Source organism: Peromyscus leucopus, chromosome 9 (genome assembly GCF_004664715.2).
Source record: "Peromyscus leucopus breed LL Stock chromosome 9, UCI_PerLeu_2.1, whole genome shotgun sequence".
Taxonomy (NCBI): Eukaryota; Metazoa; Chordata; class Mammalia; order Rodentia; family Cricetidae; genus Peromyscus; species Peromyscus leucopus.
This window is the reverse complement of record NC_051070.1, coordinates 2,911,092-2,933,273: the sequence shown is the minus strand read 5'-3', so window position 1 is coordinate 2,933,273 and position 22,182 is coordinate 2,911,092. Positions and strand designations below refer to the sequence as shown.

General features: G+C 47.6%; 1 protein-coding gene across 30 annotated transcripts in view; it reads right to left on the bottom strand.

The window, feature by feature from the left end:
- Positions 1-22,182, bottom strand: part of Dock9 (dedicator of cytokinesis 9) — a 269,995-nt gene that overhangs the window by 39,610 nt on the left and 208,203 nt on the right. For 16 of the 30 annotated variants that reach the window (XM_037208305.1, XM_028868244.1, XM_037208303.1 and 13 more), the window contains exons 35-41: positions 17,342-17,456; positions 15,089-15,155; positions 13,933-13,980; positions 11,420-11,556; positions 3,501-3,616; positions 1,054-1,191; positions 751-933 (exon numbers count right to left, since the gene is read on the bottom strand). In XM_037208305.1, the coding sequence (XP_037064200.1) occupies positions 751-933; positions 1,054-1,191; positions 3,501-3,616; positions 11,420-11,556; positions 13,933-13,980; positions 15,089-15,155; positions 17,342-17,456 (804 nt within the window). Of the gene's footprint in view, positions 1-750; positions 934-1,053; positions 1,192-3,500; positions 3,617-10,923; positions 10,968-11,419; positions 11,557-13,932; positions 13,981-15,088; positions 15,156-17,341; positions 17,457-22,182 lie in introns of those variants that run through there. The other 14 variants (XM_028868252.2, XM_037208310.1, XM_028868247.2 and 11 more) reach the window with 5 other exon arrangements.

Below are 22,182 nucleotides of genomic sequence, written 5' to 3'. Positions count from 1 at the left end.
TGCATCCATGACCCGGAACATGTCTACTACCCTTCAACTTAGGCTCCATCCTCATCCTTCAGGTCTGCAGAGAAGCCGTCCCTGCTCCCCAGAACCCCCAACCAGATCCTGGTGCCCTCAAGTTCCTCTGTGGGAACACTGGCCAACCACACTGTAAGAGCCGTGGGTTTGTCTGAGGCCTCCCTGAATGCACACTCCATGAGGGCCAGGAGAGGATCTGTTGTTCTGCTCAGGGTTGTGGTCATTAATTCTAGCACATTAGGCCTGTGGACAATGACTACGACGTTAACAAAGGGACAAAAGCAGATGTAAAAGGCTCTTGTCACATGCACATAAAAAAGACATCTGTGAGGACAGAGTTCTTCTATTATCTCGGCTGGTTCTCAGAGCAGAGAACTCTGGATGCTTTTACTGGACACACAAGAGAGGTACTCATGAACAGAAGACAGGAAAACCTACTTTGGGTTTTTGTTTTTTTAAGGTATTTAATATTAAGTACCTCGAGCCAACAGAATATCAGTCAGTTCAATATTGATTCAATATCTAGAAGTCAAGCCAGTGATAAAACACACCCCAGGCCAGGGTCTTACAATATGGAATATGAAACAATCACCACCAGTGCATGTGACTTCCCAACATTCCACTTACAGCCTTTGGCAGCACTTAGGAGGGGGTATGCTGGTCGGCGTGACCCTCAAGGAGACAGGATTCCACTGGGTACCTGTGCCCTGCCGGAGCTAGAGTACACACCTGTAAGTGTGTCCGGACGAAGGACTTCTTGCCCGTGTAGTCAAAGTTGTTCCTCATCAGGAAGTAGAGCAGCTGGGAAGCGTCGGTCCGGATGGAGCCCAGTTTGGAGTTGCAGCACTTGAGTACCTCGTAGCACAGGGAGGCGCACATGTCTGCTCGCCCCTCGTAGAACGTGGAGGGGAACTGGAACAGAGCACAGGGCCGGCAGACCGGCGAGGTCAGCACTCCCAGAGGCCCTCAGCTCCAGGCAGGAGGCGAGAAACCGGGAACCATCGGTACAACCGTGGCCTCAAAGCAACTTACCTTATAAATTAATGACCTTAAGGCAGTAAAGACGTTTTTTAAAGCCATTTCTGACTGGTGTTTTTGAAGAAAACACAGGTAGACATCAAAAACTTTCTTCATGAGAGGATTATGTCCATGGTCGGCCAAGAGCTGGTTCTGAAAACACACATTGACGTCAGAGAGGCACCTCTAACATCCCGAAGACGTCACACGACGTAGAGCCGCAAAGACTCTCTTCCGAGCACAGTGATAAAATTTCTGCTACAAGTGGCCCAAGGAAAGCACAGAATGCTCCTGCAGTTCAAGCAAGTCCATCAGAACATGGACCGCTTGGGGCAGGTATTCTAGAGAACTGCAGTATGGCCGACAGGATCAGTGCTAACTGCTTACACACACGTATTTTAACGGCTGACTCTGGAGGTGATATTTGGGGGTGTCTTACTTCTAACATGGGGTGCCATTACAGGTGTCAGTGTACTGATGGGCGGGGACAACCCTGAAGTAAGGACCATGAATCCTGTCCTCCCAAAGTGACGTCCTTCCCCAGCCTGGCGTCCTGGGCATTCAGTTTTGCTATAATCAGACAGTTTGGAGGGAAGCATGCATAGGCTTGGTCAGGCACCACACAGGTAAACTGAGCCTGACGGTCTCGTTTGTGAGGAAGCAACTCTAAAACTACCTGTTATTCCGACTGTGACAAACTGAGGTCAGAAATCCCAGAAGGGAGAAAGGAGGTAGGTACAAACCCAGCCACAGAGCAACCAACTGCCAGTTATTAGTGGCAGGAGAGGGCGGGTGTCCATGATGCTCTTGGGCTATACGAAGCCTTTCTGCCTGTGAGCCTGCTCTGCACAGGTCCTTCCTCCAAAGTCTCCTGCCTCTTCACAGGGCAGGGTCCAGTCAGAGAGCAAGGAGACACGCTGCTACTGCTGCTCGGGGACTAAAGGATCTGTGCTCAACACAAATACAATGCACATGGCTGAACACATTCACACCCAGAACCTTCACTGCCTAGACTTTCACACTAAAATTATACAGAGAGAGAGATTCCAAGATCTCTCTGTGGTTCCAGTAGAGCGTGCTTCTCCAATCGTGGGGTTTAGACCTCACACTCGGAGCTTCTGATTTATCATGTTAGGGCCTGGGCCAGAGAACTGACATTTCTAGTTAGTTTCCATGAGTGGCAGTCACAGGGGGAGGCCTCCATGAAAGCAGACATTGCTCCTACGGATGCATTTGTTGAGTGTGGGTATTCCCGTGTCTCAACTGAGTTCCTAGTAACATGCTTAATGGGGGGCAGGGGGAGCTTGGCACCTAAGGAGAGAACACACTATAGTAACATGTGACATGATATTGAAGGGAGATCATTATTTTTAGCGTCACTAGTAAAGCAAAAGGAATTCTTTTAAGCTAGTCTCATGTAGCCCAGGCTGGCCTCACCCTCTATGTAGACAAGGATGACCTTGAACTTGTGATCCTCCATCTCTATCTCCCAGGTGATAGGATCACATGCACACACTGCCACATCTGGACTGGGATACTGGCGATCAAACCTAGAGCCTCATGCATTCTAGGCAAATACTGCAACAACCGAGCTATGCCCTCAGCCCAAGAAGTGTGTTTCACAATAGGTAGAGAAAACACAACAGAGCATGACCCTGGATACAGCTCCCTAATACCCTTGTAATTAAACACATGGCTCCAATACTCATAGATATTAACACCAACTCAATGTCTGTTTCTATACTAGAACTAGAAGGGACCGTTGACTGGAGGTGTTAGGCTCCGAATAAGACAGAACACGGTGCAATGGTGTATCTGTATAAATATATCACAATGAAACCCATCATGTTGTATACTAACTAAAAAATGTTTTTTAAACTGGGTTTGTACCTCTCCTTCCTACAAAAAAATATACAGGGAGACTTGCAGGACCCTGCGCAGTGACTTAATTATTATTTGCTATATTTAAGAACAAGACCAAAACTCTTTCATTTCTTTTCCATGACATGCTTTCGCCATTTAATTTAGTAATAAATGAATAATTTGAAAAGATGAGTTTATGCTTAACTCACCTCTCTCTTTAAATATCTAATTGAAGACATTTGGCTTTGCTTAAGATACTCAGAGCAGAAACGTCTGGCTAGGTTCCCACATTTATCATATGGAGGGCTTAGGATAAACACTTTCTTCTAGCCAAGACAGCTGCCTCCAGGGACAGCCTCTGGCATGTCTAACCTCTCAGCACCTGCGGGCCGCTTAAGCTTTATTCTATATAAGAACGGGAACTGCAGTCACTCACTACGGGAAAGCTTTTAAGGGAGCCTAGAGATTAGCAGTCTCCTTATAGGAGCAAAAGCCGCTGAAGAAAAAACACACCAGGCATGATTGTTGGTTGAGCTTTATAAGCAGTGGACTTAGCAGGTAAAAACTCTGACCTTGAACAGCGTGTGTCTAATACAAACCTTAAAAGCCAGTGTGAACAGAGAGAGCGTGTCCAGAGTGGTGAGGCAAACCTCGGTAGCAATGTTGGCTTCGAGAAGTGACTGGTGAAGGACATCTGCCTCTGAGTGGCCATAGCCTGTGTGAATCGACACAGCGTTACTGTCTGGGGGTTCAGGGGACAGGTCTGGTGGGATCCACAGTGACAGTCAACTCTGGATTATTTACAGAAGGCCCTTTTCTCAGGGCACATCACCCTTCGCTTATGTAGGGAGTTAGCATTTTAACAATGTTTCCATTCAGTGATGCCTCCTTTCCAACTCTGGAGACTCAGTGACAGACAGCAGCAGCCACTTACAGTGTGCTCGCTCGGAGTCAGCTGAGTCTGGGAATGCCATCATGGTATTATCTCGTCACTCAGCAGCCCTGGGAAGCGTGCACCTCGTTAAATACCCTTTGCAGACAAGGGAAGAGGCACAGGGGAGCTGCAGGGCCTGACCGAGGTCATCAGGTGGTAAGGTGGTAGTGCCGGCACACCCACCCAGACCAGCTGCAGCCTGCCGGAGCATGACTGAGATGGGACTGAAGGCTGGCCACTGCACCGAGACCTACAACTTACTCTCTGGTGTCAGGCAAGTCAGCCGGCCCTTTCACACTTTCCGGCATTCCCATCTGCAGACCAGAGACAAAGTATCCACACTTCAAAGGGCTGTAGTGAGGATAATTTCATCAGTATTAGGAGATTCACAGAAATGTGCCCAGGACAAAGTGAGTGACATTAAACGTTAAGTCAGTAGCACCAAGGCCTGCATTTAGTAGAATCATGAGTGATAATCAAGAGTTGACTGTACTGTAAATGGTCTTCTACTTGCTTTAATAAAAAGAATAAAAGCCAATATATTGGGAAGAAATGCTGATGGAAAGGAAAGGACCAGAAAGACCTGTCAGGTAAATTTAGCTTCATCATATACAATTTAAACATAAACTGTAATCTTCAACAGTGGTGGCAAAATCAATTTAGTAATGATATAAATGCAATTTGGCATACAATTTGAGATATTAAACGATGAAATGGAATGCATTAGCAGAAACACATGGAGAGGATGTAAAGATGTTACCATGGTGTCTAGTTTATCCAGAAAGATGGCAATACAACAGGACATAATGTAATGACTTTCTCCAGGAGTGACGGAGAAAGCAACACTTACTAATTGGTCTTTTCTTTTTTGTTAATACTCCAAAGAGGAGACATTAGTTCACAGATCAGGAAAATATAGAAAACTGATAGAATTTCCTTGAGATTATTAATGGGAACCGCCCCCTACCTCACCCCACCCCCACCCTGAAGCTATACTCCAAATTCCTTTCTGGGTCACTACATCAGAGGACTGATACAGTCGAATAAGAGGGTAAGAGAATAGCTGGATCTTGTGCTGACTGAAGGAAATGTGAGAGTCACAGTTCTGCAAATGCTAGAGAGGAGCTTTTAAAGCCACGGAGGATGCTAGAGAGAAGCTTTTAAAGCCACGGAGGATGCTAGAGAGAAGCTTTTAAAGTCACGGAGGATGCTAGAGAGGAGCTTTTAAAGCCACGGAGCTGCTCTGAGCCTGCCATGCAAACACTACCAAGTGTATTCATTCAACTCTGCTTTTCAACAGGTAGTTCTGAGCTTTTATGTCTGTGGTTCTCTGTTCTCCTGTTCTCTGTTCTCCTGCGTCAGGGCTATCTCCCTCTTCATGAGGACATAGAATATATTTGACACCATGTTAATTCCAATCCCTTTTTTTTTTCTTTTTGGTTTGTCCATTTTTAAAAATTTATTTATTTACTATGCATACAGTGTTCTGCCTGCATGTATGCCTGCACTCCAGAAGAGGGCATCAGATCTCACTACAGATGGTGTGAGCCACCACGTGGTTGCTGGGAATTGAACTCAGGACCTCTGGAAGAGCAGCCAGTGCTCTTAACCACTGAGCCATCTCTCCAGCCTTTGTTGGTCTGTTTTTTGAACAAGCAGTTGTCTAGAGAAAAGAAAGATGGCTGTCTGGGGGTACTAGTGCCCCTGCACTGTCTTTGCATAACGCAAGGCATTCCTTTGGGGGGTGGGTGGGGTGTGGTGGGGTAAGATACAGGGACAGAACCCAAAATATCGACACCTGTGATCAGGCCAGCCAAAACATTCCCACGGGCCTCAGGGACCTTTAAGGAAGCTGCTGTCCACTCCCAGGGAGTTGTGGTCTGGGTTAAGAGTTTGAAAAGAATGTGGTTTAGTGGTGACCTTATTTCTTTTTCTTTATAGAATTGCCACTTTCTCTCTGTAAAACATTCAGACTAAGTGCATGCAGGTAGCCATCATAAATGAGATGGCCTCTCCCACTGAGCAATCCCCACAGCATTGACCTGACCCAAGGCCTGGAAACAGAATCAGAAATTAACATGGGTTGTTTTAAAAACATAGAACCAATGTGCCAGGCTACTTCAGTGACAGAATGATGTACACATGTACAGAAACATGGCGATGACAAGAGAGCCATGATGTCATCTATCAATCTCTTGGGGTCAGCAAGAATGGGGGTGTGGAGATGGGTACTGGGGTGGGTGCATGTATGAGAACAGTATAATGATATCCAGGTATGAAAATGTCATAATGAAACCTATTTATTCTGTACATTAATGAAAAAATGAATTAAAAGTCACAAAAATGAAACCAAACCCAAAGAAAAGGGATTAAGCCAGATTTGTGGAGAATGAGTCTGTCTGGGTCACATGGAAACCTGTCCCCTCAGCTTGTCACACGGCCTTAACTGAGCAGAGTTCTTAAACTAGTGTTCATCCTTTTAAAATCCCTAACACTAAATGGCAGCTCAGACTGTCCTCAGTCACGCCTGAGACAGAACGTCCCAGGAAGATGCTACCAATAGTCACACTAGAGAACACAGGAAAAGGAACCATTAGTAAGTCCCAGAGCGGTCTCAGAGACCAAGATTTCCTAACCGAAGGCTGAGGTGAGAGGTACCGTCTTTCTCAGGGTGTCTCACTGGCCTGGGGCCCACCAAACATGCCAGGCTGGCTAATCCGTAAGCCCTAGGGAATCACCTGTCCTTGACAAGTGTGCCATCACCACCATACACAGCTGTTTTTGTTCTGTTGTGAGGTCTAGGGATCAAACTCAGATCCCCATGCTTGCCTGCGGGACTTCGCTAGGCTATGTCCCAGACCAAAGCTCAGGCAAGAGTGTTGTAATTACTACTGCTCCCACTAGGAGGCAGTAGCACACTGCAGCCCGGTGTGGATCCCCTCCACCCTTGCTCAGCCTACAGGAACAGGACTTCTCAACAGGGATGTCATCTTTGGGTGGCATGTTGTGGGCTGTTTGGGAAGTCCTCAGCATTCACAGCTCAAACTTATAAAAGTTTCAAACCACTGTCACGCCTATGATAAGACTTGTTTTTAATTTTAAAATTGTGTATTTGTGTGTGGTGTGAGCATGCATGGAGGCAGAGGCAAACATTGCGTGCCTTCCTCCACTGCTTTACGTTTTAGTAAGAAAATTTAAAACTATGTTTCTTTCCTTGAAGATCACATGGGCGTGCATGTTTGGAGGGAGAGGGCCATCTGCAGAAGTGAGCTCTCTCTTTCCACCACGTGGGCCTGGAGATCAAACTCCAGGCTTAGCGGCAAGCGCCTTTAGCGGCCGAGCAATCTCGCCGTCCATCTCCAACTCAGTTCTTCAGGCAGGGCCTCGACTGAACCTGGAGCTTGCTGCACTGGCTAGAGTGGCTGGCTAGTGAGCCCTTAGGATCCTCCTGCCTCCACACACCCAGGGCTGGGGTTACCGATGCATACCAGCTTTTATGTGGATACTGGGAATCTCAACCTGGGTTTATATATCAAGTACTTCTCCAACAGAGCCACGGCCCAGCACAAAGCTGTGGAGGCCTACGAAGGTTCCCAGTGAGATCTGAGCTTTACCCAGCGGGGCTGCATTAGAGGATGGCTTGACCACATGCATGGTTACCAGGTGATGGGGAGGGTCTGCACTTGGCTGTGCCGGGGGAGGTCTTTGCTCCACCCCTTGGCATTCCTTTAAAAAGGCCTTTAGAAGAGACAGAAGGGGCCAGTGGATAAGGATCCAGGCCCTCCTGAGCTGTCCTGTGTTCTATCTGTCTCTCTCCCTTCTATCCTTCTATCTAAATATTTCTCACTCTCCTTCCCCAAGAGTACCTTGGGTTAAAAGTGAGAGCAGGTCTCCCACACAAACCAAGACTTGTTTTAAAACCTCAAAGTATTTTGAACACTCAGAGGCCAAAAATGAGCATCCCTCCATGTCATTTGTTAAGTTTAAATTTAATTAACCCGACTGTAGTTTACAAATCCCCCTTGCCTGATAGCTCCACCAACCCCGCTGACTCTATCCGTAACTTCACCAGAGTGGCTGGGGCAGGAGCCCCAGAGCCACATCCGCCTTCTGATGGTCAGGACGTGTAAGCAGTCAGACCCGCAGCCCCTTGGGCTGTGTTTCCATTTCTATGGTTGCCTGTCCTCTATGGAGCCAAATTCTGTATTTTTATTTTGACTTCCCCGCTTCTGGATCACAATACAAATCCAGAAAAACAGTAAGCCTGGGGGTATAAAACAAACATGAAATGACAAGGACTCTTTCTAGCTGGAAGGATTCCTCAGATGGGGACCTACCATCTCAGATACGTTAACTAATCTCATATGACTTTCGGAGGTGCCAACATATTTTATGTAAAAAACATAAACATGATCAACAGTCAGTTATTCACCCCTCCCATTTAATCGCCAAGAAGGTTTTCCTCACAGATGAGCAAGGGTATAGAATAAAGAAAAATATTCTATGGCAAAATGGTACCATTTGCCAGCTCCCCATGATTCACATAAGAAAACAGACATGCTCAGAGTTGTCTGTGGCCAAATCCATGAGGTACAAGCTCACACTAATCACAGCATGGGCTTTCTCTTCTTCGAGGAAAACTGCGGAATAAAGGCTACCTGAATCTGAAAATGGCACTAAGTATACAGCCTCAAACTCTGAAGGCACCTGAAGACCGTGGGACACATGTTCATGTCCTTTCTAAGGACATCAAAACAGCTAACCTCAAGCAGGAATTGCACCTTTCATTCTTAACTCTGAGTCAATTCAGTTGCATTAAACACTAATTACTGATAGACTGCCATCTCAGATGACCTATTAAGTTACACCGCGGGCAGCATACACGGTGGATTTCCCCACATCCTTCTCTCTGGAGAGTTAGGGAAGAGCACAGGCAGCCAGGCCTAAGAAGACTGGCTTGTCCAGGCCTCTGCTGCCCCCTGCTGTCCAAGCTGACGTCTGACACAAAGGGAAGAAAGGCCACTCAGAGATCCTCACCTTAGTCTCTGCATGTCCCTGGCAGGCTGCCCACTTACGGGCTCTACATCATATTGGCTGGATTAGCAGAAGATGCTGTATTTACTGCTACATAAGTTTTTTTTTTTTTAATTTTTTGCAAAAGGACACCCATGTCCCTAAGCTTCCCCAGAATACCTAGGTAGAGATGAGCTGGTATGTATGCATACATGTAAGCCATATACATTGTACACATAATACAGTAGAAATTCATTCTTTTTGCAGGTTTTTGACCAAGTTCCACGTGGAGCTGAAATAGGTGTTGGCAGGAAAGGCTAACGCCACCTAATCTGAACTAAAGCTCGAGAGAAAGACTGAGTCCTGGAAGATGCGATGAAGAGAAACTCGGCAAATGGGAGAAACAATTCAGGAAGAGGGACTGTGGAGACACAAGCGAAGGCCAAAGGATCGAAGAAGAACACTACTTCCTGGCAAAGCCGGAAAACACGTGACTGAGGACAGTGTGACGGGAAGACAGGGATGCCAGCTTCAATGCGGGCTGCAGGGAGAGAAAGCAGCTGCAATGGCATGCTGATTTTGCAGCAGCCCAGCCCGCTGTCTCTGTCCTGCACCTCGAGCTCCTGCTGCTGCATCCATCTGCAGGGAGAGGCGGCCTCCCCGATGCTCTGTCACCGTTCTTCACCTGACAATGGCTATCTCTAGAGACGGGGCCTTCGTTCACTTGTGCAAAAATCCTCCAATGTTTCTGCATTTACTTCAGCAGATAGTAAATTACTGTTAATAATCTGGGAAAAGGGAACTCCAACAGTCCAGCATGTCACAGGGGACTGCATTTCTACCGCAAAACAGGAAATGAAAAGTAAAAAATAACAAAGCCCCTGGCTTTCATTGCTTTGACTTATTGTTCATCGCGCCCAATAGACAAAGAGTTGAAAATGCAGGCATTACAGCCTCAAATGTATCATCAATGTGCATCCTACTCCTAAGTGTAAGAGCACAGACCCAGCATTTGGGGGCTCTCAGTCCAGTGAGTGGTGGACTGACATGGCACCGGTCTAAGTGAAGCCTGGACCCCCAGGGTGAGACTGTGAGGGTTTAACTTTGTTGGTGGAAGTATGGGAAGCTGCTGCATTGGTTTGTTGCTCTGCTTTGTGTGCTTTTAAAAAAAAGTATGTGTATGGATGTCTTTGTCTGCATGTATGTCTGTGTACGACATCTAGGCCAGAAGTCCCTGGGACTGGAGTTACAGATGGTTTTGAGCTACCATGTGGGCGCTGAGAATCAAAACCAGGTCCTCTGGAGGAACAGACAATGCTCTCAACCACTAAGCCATCTCTCCAGTCCAAATTTTGTATGTTTTCTTTTGACACAGGATATCACCATGTAACTCTGGCTGGCCTCAAATTCAATATATAGAGTATGCTAGCCTTGAGCTCACAGACAGCCATCCACCTGCTTCTGCCTCCTGAGTGCTGGTATTCAAGGTGAGTGCCACCACACCTGAGAAGCACTGTATTTTGATTCCTCACTTCATGTTACCTTTCTCGGGACTATTTCCAATACAAGGTGGTAGGAATATTGGTCTTTATGCTGAGCCTGCATGAAGAAAAAGGTATGACAGCCGCAGCAGATGGAATTATTGTGATTAGGGATGATGGGAAGATATTAAGAACCATGTATTAAAGACAGTGCTGGGAATGAGAGCACGTGGTTGTCTAGATCAGGAACCAGCTATGTCAAGCTTGAGAGAAGGAAGAATGGTCTTGAGAAAACAACAGACACAGAAGAGGGACTCCATAGATGGTCATAGTAATTCCTCGTGTGCTGCGTGGCTAGTTAGGTTTTCTGCTCTGAGAAACCCTTAGGTAGATTAAAACACTGAAACGCCTAGAAGCAGCACATGAAGCTGTTTGGGCGACTGATGGAAGGAAATTCAAAGGATGGTCCCACGTACTAGCAGAATCTCTATGTGAAGTTAGGAAAGCCCACAGTTAGGAAGGCAAGATGAAGGAAAAGTCTCGGTTGCAAGTGAAGCGGCCTGGGAGGCAGACCCCAACCTGATTAAGTCTTACCATTGTCTACAGAAATCCCAAGCACACTTGATATCTTTCTCACACTGAAAACACAGAAAAAGTCACTTTGTTACTGGATGCTTTTCCACACCCTTGCAGACTGACTCACGGGCTTAACATTCATTTGCAGGCGGAATGTCAGAATGTGGGTACTCAACCAATTACACACACCGGGCAGGAGAGGCAAATGGCTATGACCCAGATGTGCCAGGAGGGGGCGGGGTGGGGATAAAATCAAATGCATGCAGCTGCATTTTGTCTGGAGTTAGGGCAAAGTGTCTAAGCATTTTCAGATGGTGCCGTAGTTGATTGGGTTCCACATTCTGTCACCCCCCACTGCTCAGGACTCTCCTCCAAGGAAGGGAACTCTTCTTCCTAATTGTTTTGCTCTGGAAGAAAAATCAAGTTGGTGATGTGGTACGGTGTAGCCGGGGCTGTCCCCTCTGAGACGGCACAGAGACGGCTGGCTGTTACGATGGTATGGCATGGGACTTACTGTGGTTAAAAGTGACAGAGTTATCCAGGCTGCCCAGCTGCTGCAATCTGGCATGCATCATTCCTGTTCTGTTACGGGAAACAGGCAATGTCTGAGACTTTCGGTCATGACCTATGGGTCCCAACCCCTCCTGGTTCCTGTAACGTGAGTGAAATGGGACAGAAGCAAACGTTAGGTGTGTTACAACAGCGAGACAGGAGCATTAGTCAGGCTGAGACACGCACAGGAGCAGCGGGACTGCATGAAGCCAAGTGGCCAGGGACAGACAGCCGGCAGCTAAGGCAGCTAAGACAGACAGGGCACAGCAAAGCACTCCGAAGGAGCAAACTCAAGCCAAGGCGCCGAGCCTTTCTCACTCTGAGAAAGTACGGTGGAGATGCGACTTTTCCAAACAAAGAGCACTGCTCCAGTGTGGAGGTAACGGGCAGCATCCCACAACTAAGAGAACACTGCAAACCTCTCTGAATTATACGTGGCGTGAGCAAAACTTTATTCTAATCAAACAACGCACCAGAAGAAGCAGAGGGCGCATGCGATGGTAGGGTTACATGAGTCAGTGGAACACCTGTATTCTTACCCAAGCAGGAGGAAGTGCCACACACTTGGTTAAACTTGTCAAGCAGCGGAGTGGAGAAAACAGACATGTGTCTGGTTAGCAATCAGACAGCCCACTTCCCTACGGCGTACCATCACCAGAGCAGACGGAACCAGACTCTGACACCTGTCCCCGTCCCGGACCAACCATGCCCCTGACTGTGTTACTGTGTGGACAACAGGGACATGCATGGACTTTCATTGACAGCATGCTGCTGGGTCCCTTCCCAGTGACAAGGAGAAGGCACAGTGCTCACACAACCACACCACTGTGGACGGCAAACACTGACAACGTTCTTGTCATGGTTCGAGATCGTGGTCACATGCAGCAGAGACCATGACAATGTTTGTGTAAAGCGGGGCGTTGTCTTTCCACAGTGCAAGGAACATAAACCCGCCTTGACTCCCGCCTCCCCGTCCATCCACGCTTAATTAGTCCATATTCTATGCAAATATATACAGGGGCTTACAAAGTGACAGATTTTCCTCCAAAAGCTAAATTTATATCCACTATGGGGAGGGAGAAGAAAGAACCACTTTACAAATTCTTCTGAAATATTTTGTCAGGGAGGAACCAGCAGCTTCCCACAGTTACGGTTTGGGCTCAGGGATGTTAGGCTACTTGGCAGGACACTGTCCAGATGTCCTACTGTGGTGTAACTGGCAGAGATCGCCAAGAAGGGGTGACAGCTGCCAAGCATGGACGGATCTTTTGGCGGTGAGCAGATGCCGTCTGCCCATCCTCACAGGGCAGTGCAGGAGCTGGAAGTCAAGGCATGCTGGCTGACACAAAGCACCCTGGATATACTTGCATTTTGTACTCACAAACAAACATAAAATTACAGTAGTGAGAAAAACAGAGGTTAAGGCTAGGGAACTTTAAAACTACCACATTTCAATTAAAACAAAATATTAATGAGAGGAAAGTACAAAATGATCTCACTAAATTTGTTTCTTCTTAAAAGAGGACACAAGCTTTCATTTCTTAACATAAAACATAATAATCCTGAAAAGTTCTCAGATATCTCCAGAAGGGACAGTACCGGCGTAAAAAGCCAACCACACTCAAACACAGTGTCTATTAATTAATGTCAGTTCTGTTTCACTGCTATAAACCATAAGAAAAACAAATCTCAATTAAAACTAAACTTGGCAGACTTTCTTAAAACAAATGTAGTTTGCTTATAATCAAACTGTTAAAAAACAACAGGATGATGCTTTGAACGACCCCACCCCACCCCCAACACAGAAAGACACACAGCAGGTACACAGGGTGGCGACAGGGCAGGGGGAGGGCCTGGTAACCAAGCTGTGCTGGGAGGAAATGCCCCGAGAGGGGCTGTCGGCCACACATCTGTGAGGAACCTCCAGCACTCCTGAGATGGGAGAGAGTGCAGGCAGGCCAGGCCAGTGGGGAGACAGGACACTCAGCAGAGTTCTGATGAGACAAGAACACAGGCACTCACTGAGTGGTCAGAACAAAGGGAAGGCTCCATTTTAAAGGCCAGTGACGCAGGATGGAAACATCCTCTCTATGATGAACAAGAAAAAGGGACATTGCGTCTTCTTGGTTGGGAGCAGGGATAATGTTAAAGCCAGACAGGACAAGAACTGACCGAAGAAGCAGAGAACACAGGACAGGAAGTATGGAGAAGAGAAAGAGAAGAAGGTGAAAGTGTGTTAGAATCTGGGGGGAACTTAGAGACAGTACCCTAAAGATGATCTCCTGGGAGGGGAACGAGACCAAACCAGACAGGAGGAATGCAGGAATGCTGACAGAGACTTCTGGACGATTCCATGGTAGCAACCTAAGGTGGTTGGCTGCTTATGTGAGCCCCAGCTGCCAGCCACCACAGACGGCCATTCTCACACAGCCTCACAGAACTCGACACTACATTTCCCAGGTCGTCCCACAGTACCTGGCTATGTAGCGCTTCCCCATGTACTGGAACTGGTGCAGGCAGACTCTGCGGACAAGACAACCATTAGAGAAGGTGCCGTTAAAACCGTGCCCTCGCTTTCAGGAATTTTCTGTAAGGTCCTCCACCCAGAGAAAAGCATTAGCACATCGGGGAGGCGCGCACACATGTGCAGCCATCAGAGCTGAGGTCACGGGTGGAGCAGAACAGAATAAAGGTTTTCATCCACCCCCTCAGGGCTGGCAGACTCCTCCACGGCAGTGTGCCTTGGAGTGTGTTGGAGACCTTCCACGGCACGGTGTTACTGTTCTTCCTCGCTGGAGTCCATACAAGGAGCTCTCTCTTTCGGCTCAAGCATATGGAATGGCCCCTCACAGGCATCAAGAGCCACAACACTGAACCTTTAAAGACCACGCCTTTTAATGAGAGGTAACTAATACAACCAGCTCTCCGGGTTCAGGCGTGACAATTTCACCACTGAAGTCAGCCACGGGACTGGCCCTTCCTGTCAGCAGGACAGGACCCTGGCCTGTCCCTCACAGTTCTAATACACACAAAGCCCAGAGAACAAGGGTCCCATGTGAGTTTCTGTAAACATATTCTGTACCAAACTAACCAACACAGAGCTGCTTAAGTTATCATGTGTCAAGTACAAACTGAATAATCATAAAGAACTGAAATTTCTCTTTCTTTTACCGCGGTATAGCGTGTTTGACCGAGTGAGATGCTATTATAGGCTGATAAACCCAAAGTGTGAATTTTCAAAAGCAGCCCACATTCTGAGTTTGAAAAATTATCTGCCCTTAGCAGTTTTAGATAAAGTGCTATGGATCTGTGTTTCTAAGAATAAAGAGCTTAAATGAAATCAGAAACTCATCCTGAGTAGATAAGATAGGTTCTAGATTTAACATAAAAACAAAACAAAACAGTGGCCACCAATGCCGTGAAAACATTTTGTACAATTTTATCTAAGTAGCTTAAGCACAGAGGCTTCTCAGCAACCACAAGCAATTATTTATATATCTTAAGGCGGGCCACTGTTGGCTGACTCACGAAGGAAGCTATGTGCCATGCACTGCATCCTGCCCGTGGACACGTTTCCCTCACACCTCCTAGCTGGAAAGGTAAGAGGGGACAGGTAAAGAAAACCACTCACTCGGATATTGTAAAGAAGTCCATCAGCTCAGCGGTTGAAGCCTTGTTCCAGTATGTAAACAGTGCATCTAAAATAAGCATTTATTTGGTCAGAATCACAATATACATTATACACACACACACACACACACACACACACACACACACACACACACACACACACACACACACACACACACACACACACACACACACATATATAAAATGGATAATCACTTTTGACATTGGGGATAGACTCCAGAGCCCAGGTCTCCATCACTGCCTATTTCATATTTTACCAAAAGGCAAACCACACTGGTGGGCTCTCCTGGATAATACACACAGCAGGCTTATTCAACATTTGAACTCCTGAACTTTAATAATAAATTACCTAGTGCTATATTATAGTACAAGCCCATCCATTTAACTTGTACATAATGTGCTCTTAAACAGACTAGAAAATCTGAAGACCGTAAGAGGCCATAATAATCCACAGCCAGCCTCCCCATTTCCTTCTATAGGACCCTTCCCTCCTCTTCACGGGACCTGTTGGAAATGAAAACATGTGCTGTTTTGTTTATGTGTGTCTGTGTTGGGTATGTGAGCACAGGTGCCTCTGGAGGCCAGACAGCATCTCATCCCTGGAGCTGGAGTTACAGGCTGTTGTGAGCTGTCCAGTGTGGGTGCTGGGAACTGAACTCGGGCCCCTGCAGGAGCAGCGCCTGCTCTTAACAGCTGAGCCATCTCTCTGGCCCCTGCCTTTGAGCTTTAAAAGAACAATACAAACTGGTCCTACCCAGATGTTTCCAAGCTGCCGAGTATCCTCTATGGGCTACCGTGACAGAATTAACCAGTTTCTATTGGTGGACATTATGGCATGGCTGTTTTTCTTTCTAAGCTTATTCTAGTATAAGCATCCCTTGCTGAACACCCTGTCCCATGGGGTTTTCACATGTACGACCAGTTACATCTATAGGAGAAATTCTTGAAATTGATACAGGAAATCAATGCCTAAACATCGAGATCTGTGTGAACCCTCTTGACTGGGCACTGTACAAGAGTACTCGCATCTGATATGTCCTACATGACGCTGAAAACCAGGAAAATGACTCAGTCCTTGTAGGCTGCGATGAGCACAGAGACCAATGGCTGTAGGTCTGTATTCTACATTCACCAGGGGCAGGGACAGGAAGGGAAGACATGGGTATATGGCAAGAAGCTGTGCCAGGCTGTGCCAGGTGCTGTCCCAATTTCACAGGAATGCTGTCTCCAATCCTCACTCTGATCCCACACGGACGACTTAAGTGCTCACCTACAGATGTACCATCAGAGGCTCCGGGAAGCTAAGTACATCTCCCATTTACCTACCTAAAGAATCATGGCTGAAGTGGTTCTAGGCCAGGTTTGATGCATTTGACTAGCATTACGGGTGTGAGCTTCCACTTGGAGGGTTCTGAGCTCAGACAGACAAACTGGTGAGTTGAGGCTAGTCACCTCAGGAAGGTGAGCCCTGAGGAGCCTCACAGTGGCCCAGCATGCATCTGTGGCCACCACTAGCATACACCAGACAGAACAGCCAATGGCCGGCAGTATTTCGGACAGTCCTGGCTCTGGATTCAGGCTACTCAAGAATGAAGGGGTTTGAGGAAACACAGGGCACATGGACTCACTGAGGTGGAGAAGGAAAGGGCGGGAGCGTCTACAGCGCAGTAAGACTGGCTCCACCGTCTGGAAAACCGTCCTCTGGGCCCTTTTCTCCCTCGCCTCTACTCCACACGTACAAACCCAGACCACACAGATTTCTAGGGTTGACCGAAAACTTTTAATGCTACCCTTCAAAGAAAATATGGAGAATATTTTTTATGACCCTGGATTTCTAGAATGGGACGTATCTGGAAGCCCTGGTTTCAATCTTTATCATGACATAAAATGGAAACCAGGTGTGGTAGCCTGTGCCTAATCCCAGGGCTCTGGACGTGAAGGTAGGAGAATCAGAAGTTCAAAGTCACTCTTAGCCACAAAAGTCCAGCTTGGGCCGTGGTGAAACACTAGATTAAACCCCAAATGCCCCATATCCACGTCAGAATTTGTTTTTTAGAATAAAAGTAACTGATTTTTTACTCCGATACTTCTATTTCTACTGCATTTAGCAAATTACCACACATTAAAAAACGAAGATGAAATTCTCTTAAATATTTGAAACTTTTTCAACTAAATGCCACCTAAAATGATTCCCTGAGACCAGGAGGGCAGCGGCTGTCCTCATCGCACCCACCGTCAGACATGCTTTTCAGCACGTAGAGGAAGCACATCAGCAGACTCTTAATCTCGGACTGGTCCAGTTTGTCACAGCGAACCACAGGATTTCCCAGCGTGCCACTCTGCTGATGCTGAAAGGAGATGCAGGTGAGTTCTCTACCTGGCGATGCACACATCTCCCTCCAAAGAAAAAGATTCTTTAGCTTTCAGGCAGAGCATACAAACTGCAAAGAACTGGTAACCCACAGGCACAACTTCACACAAAGACACCTCTCCCCAGGTGTGACACACAACTGCTGCTGCCGCCAGCTCTGAGGGACAAGCCGGAGGCACAAACCTTTCACACCCCAGGAACCGTTTTCATTATGCCAAGGGGGGGGGGGATCTTCTGAAATTCCAAGTAAAATCTCATGCAAAAAACCAAACGCATGTCCACGAGGATCCACTCTGGGAGGGAGGCCTCCGAAGGCACCACGTAACCCTCACCTCAGAACAGCAAGGTGAGCCTGAGGAGCGGCTATACACCAACCAGCCCAGAAGCCTGCCGCTGAGGCCTGCCACTCAGGGCACAGCACGGGTGTGCTGTGGGAGTGGATGGAGAAACACATGACAGACACCCAAAGGACACACAGGGACACACAGCACTGCCGACCACCCTAAACGGGTGGGGCCGCTCCTCAGTCCGCTTATTGACACAGCAATATCAGAAGGCTGGGGGCTGAGGATGAGGCCAGTTTTACCACTAGGAAGCAGCAGGCTCAGGTTCACATCGAAACAGCTGAGTAAGAATCTTAGCTCCCGTTTAAGGGTACAGAAGGCTAAAAACAACTCTTCAGGCTGTATTTCAAATTTAAATCAAGTTTTGGTTTTTTTTTGGCCAAGTACCAAATGAAAAAAAAATCATCAAAAAACATGTTTTTTCAAGGTGTTGGTGGTCAACTGAGAAAAAAATATATATGTATATGTGTATGTACATATATATATAATGAGCAGGTTCAACTAACAAGATGTGCGATTGTTTTTTATGTAAGGAAGAAACACAGCTGTCATTAGTGGTAAAAGTGTGGGGTGTCATCGAGCCCTGAACCGTGTAGAGAGCTGCAAGGGAACTCAGTACTTCTTGCAGGGAGAAGACGGGTGCAGCATGCAAAGTCTCCTCTGGCAAAGGTGGAATTGTCAGAAGGGAAAAGTCCACGGTGACCCGGTTTTTCCTGGCTGACTGGCAGCTCTCCTCCTCTCCAGCACTGGGCACAACACAAGCGGAGTGCCTCCGGAGCAGCTTGTCCCTCTACACACGAAGGCATGTTGGGGTCAAGGGAAAAGTTCAACACATCATGACAAGCCCAGACTGAGACGGCCACGTCTCGACACACGTGTGCTTAAAGATAACCGAGGCAATGCCCGTCACAGAATCTGTGACAAGGTCACAAACCTGATGCTGAGGTTGAGGAAGGATGTCCTGGGAAGGAGGAACACATCCCCAAATGCCTGTTTATTGGCAGAAGCTTTCTTATAACTTGAAGTAACTTAGGGATACAGAGCCCCAAGAAATACCAATCTACCAGGTTCCCGGTTAATATCAACCTTTATCTTTTCCTACAAGGTTCCAGGAAGGCTGAGGCTGCAGTAATGTCAACAGGAAAGATTTGGTGGAATGAAGAGAGTGTGTGTTAGGAGTGGGTACAGTGTAACTAGAGCGTTAGGAGTGGGTACAGTGTAACTAGAGCGTTAGGAGTGGGCACAGTGTAACTAGAGTGTCAGGAGTGGGTACAGTGTAACTAGTGTTAGGAGTGGGCACAGTGTAACTAGAGTGTTAGGAGTGGGCACGGTGTAACTAGAGCGTTAGGAGTGGGCACGGTGTAACTAGAGCGTTAGGAGTGGGCACGGTGTAACTAGAGCGTTAGGAGTGGGCACAGTGTAACTAGAGCGTTAGGAGTGGGTACAGTGTAACTAGAGCGTTAGGAGTGGGCACAGTGTAACTAGAGCGTTAGGAGTGGGCACGGTGTAACTAGAGCGTTAGGAGTGGGCACGGTGTAACTAGAGCGTTAGGAGTGGGCACAGTGTAACTAGAGCGTTAGGAGTGGGCACAGTGTAACTAGAGCGTTAGGAGTGGGCACAGTGTAACTAGAGCGTTAGGAGTGGGCACAGTGTAACTAGAGCGTTAGGAGTGGGCACAGTGTAACTAGAGCGTTAGGAGTGGGCACAGTGTAGAGCGTTAGGAGTGGGCACAGTGTAACTAGAGCGTTAGGAGTGGGCACGGTGTAACTAGAGCGTTAGGAGTGGGCACAGTGTAACTAGAGTGTTAGGAGTGGGCACAGTGTAACTAGAGCGTTAGGAGTGGGCACAGTGTAACTAGAGCGTTAGGAGTGGGCACGGTGTAACTAGAGCGTTAGGAGTGGGTACAGTGTAACTAGAGCGTTAGGAGTGGGCACAGTGTAACTAGAGCGTTAGGAGTGGGTACAGTGTAACTAGAGCGTTAGGAGTGGGCACAGTGTAACTAGAGTGTTAGGAATGGGTACAGTGTAACTAGTGTTAGGAGTGGGTACAGTGTAACTAGAGCGTTAGGAGTGGGCACAGTGTAACTAGAGCGTTAGGAGTGGGCACAGTGTAACTAGAGCGTTAGGAGTGGGCACAGTGTAACTAGAGCGTTAGGAGTGGGTACAGTGTAACTAGTGTTAGGAGTGGGTACAGTGTAACTAGTGTTAGGAGTGGGCACGGTGTAACTAGAGTGTTAGGAGTGGGCACGGTGTAGAGCGTTAGGAGTGGGTACAGTGTAACTAGAGCGTTAGGAGTGGGCACAGTGTAACTAGAGTGTTAGGAGTGGGCACAGTGTAACTAGAGCGTTAGGAGTGGGTACAGTGTAACTAGAGCGTTAGGAGTGGGTACAGTGTAACTAGTGTTAGGAGTGGGTACAGTGTAACTAGAGCGTTAGGAGTGGGCACAGTGTAACTAGAGTGTTAGGAATGGGTACAGTGTAACTAGAGCGTTAGGAGTGGGCACAGTGTAACTAGAGCGTTAGGAGTGGGCACAGTGTAACTAGAGCGTTAGGAGTGGGCACAGTGTAACTAGAGCATTAGGAGTGGGTACAGTGTAACTAGAGCGTTAGGAGTGGGCACAGTGTAACTAGAGTGTTAGGAATGGGTACAGTGTAACTAGAGCGTTAGGAGTGGGCACGGTGTAACTAGAGCGTTAGGAGTGGGCACAGTGTAACTAGAGCGTTAGGAGTGGGTACAGTGTAACTAGAGCGTTAGGAGTGGGCACAGTGTAACTAGAGCGTTAGGAGTGGGTACAGTGTAACTAGAGCGTTAGGAGTGGGCACAGTGTAACTAGAGCGTTAGGAGTGGGCACAGTGTAACTAGAGTGTTAGGAGTGGGCACGGTGTAACTAGAGCGTTAGGAGTGGGCACAGTGTAACTAGAGCGTTAGGAGTGGGCACGGTGTAACTAGAGTGTTAGGAGTGGGTACGGTGTAACTAGTGTTAGGAGTGGGTACAGTATAACTAGAGCGTTAGGAGTGGGCACGGTGTAACTAGAGCGTTAGGAGTGGGCACAGTGTAACTAGAGTGTTAGGAGTGGGTACGGTGTAACTAGTGTTAGGAGTGGGTACAGTGTAACTAGAGTGTTAGGAGTGGGCACGGTGTAACTAGAGTGTTAGGAGTGGGTACAGTGTAACTAGAGTGTTAGGAGTGGGCATGGTGTAACTAGAGCGTTAGGAGTGGGCACGGTGTAACTAGAGCGTTAGGAGTGGGCACGGTGTAACTAGAGCGTTAGGAGTGGGCACAGTGTAACTAGAGCGTTAGGAGTGGGTACAGTGTAACTAGAGCGTTAGGAGTGGGCACAGTGTAACTAGAGCGTTAGGAGTGGGCACGGTGTAACTAGAGCGTTAGGAGTGGGTACAGTGTAACTAGAGCGTTAGGAGTGGGCACAGTGTAACTAGAGCGTTAGGAGTGGGCACAGTGTAGAGCGTTAGGAGTGGGCACAGTGTAACTAGAGTGTTAGGAGTGGGCACGGTGTAACTAGAGTGTTAGGAGTGGGCACAGTGTAACTAGAGCGTTAGGAGTGGGCACAGTGTAACTAGAGCGTTAGGAGTGGGCACAGTGTAGAGCGTTAGGAGTGGGCACAGTGTAACTAGAGCGTTAGGAGTGGGTACAGTGTAACTAGAGTGTTAGGAGTGGGTACAGTGTAACTAGAGTGTTAGGAGTGGGCACAGTGTAGAGCGTTAGGAGTGGGCACAGTGTAGAGCGTTAGGAGTGGGCACAGTGTAGAGCGTTAGGAGTGGGCACGGTGTAACTAGAGCGTTAGGAGTGGGCACAGTGTAGAGCGTTAGGAGTGGGCACAGTGTAACTAGAGCGTTAGGAGTGGGCACAGTGTAACTAGAGCGTTAGGAGTGGGCACAGTGTAACTAGAGCGTTAGGAGTGGGCATAGTGTAACTAGAGCGTTAGGAGTGGGTACAGTGTAACTAGTGTTAGGAGTGGGTACAGTGTAACTAGAGTGTTAGGAGTGGGCATAGTGTAACTAGAGCGTTAGGAGTGGGTACAGTGTAACTAGTGTTAGGAGTGGGCACAGTGTAACTAGAGCGTTAGGAGTGGGTACAGTGTAACTAGAGTGTTAGGAGTGGGTACAGTGTAACTAGAGTGTTAGGAGTGGGCACAGTGTAACTAGAGCGTTAGGAGTGGGCACAGTGTAACTAGAGCGTTAGGAGTGGGCACAGTGTAACTAGAGCGTTAGGAGTGGGCACAGTGTAACTAGAGTGTTAGGAGTGGGCATGGTGTAACTAGAGTGTTAGGAGTGGGTACAGTGTAACTAGAGCGTTAGGAGTGGGTACAGTGTAACTAGAGCGTTAGGAGTGGGTACAGTG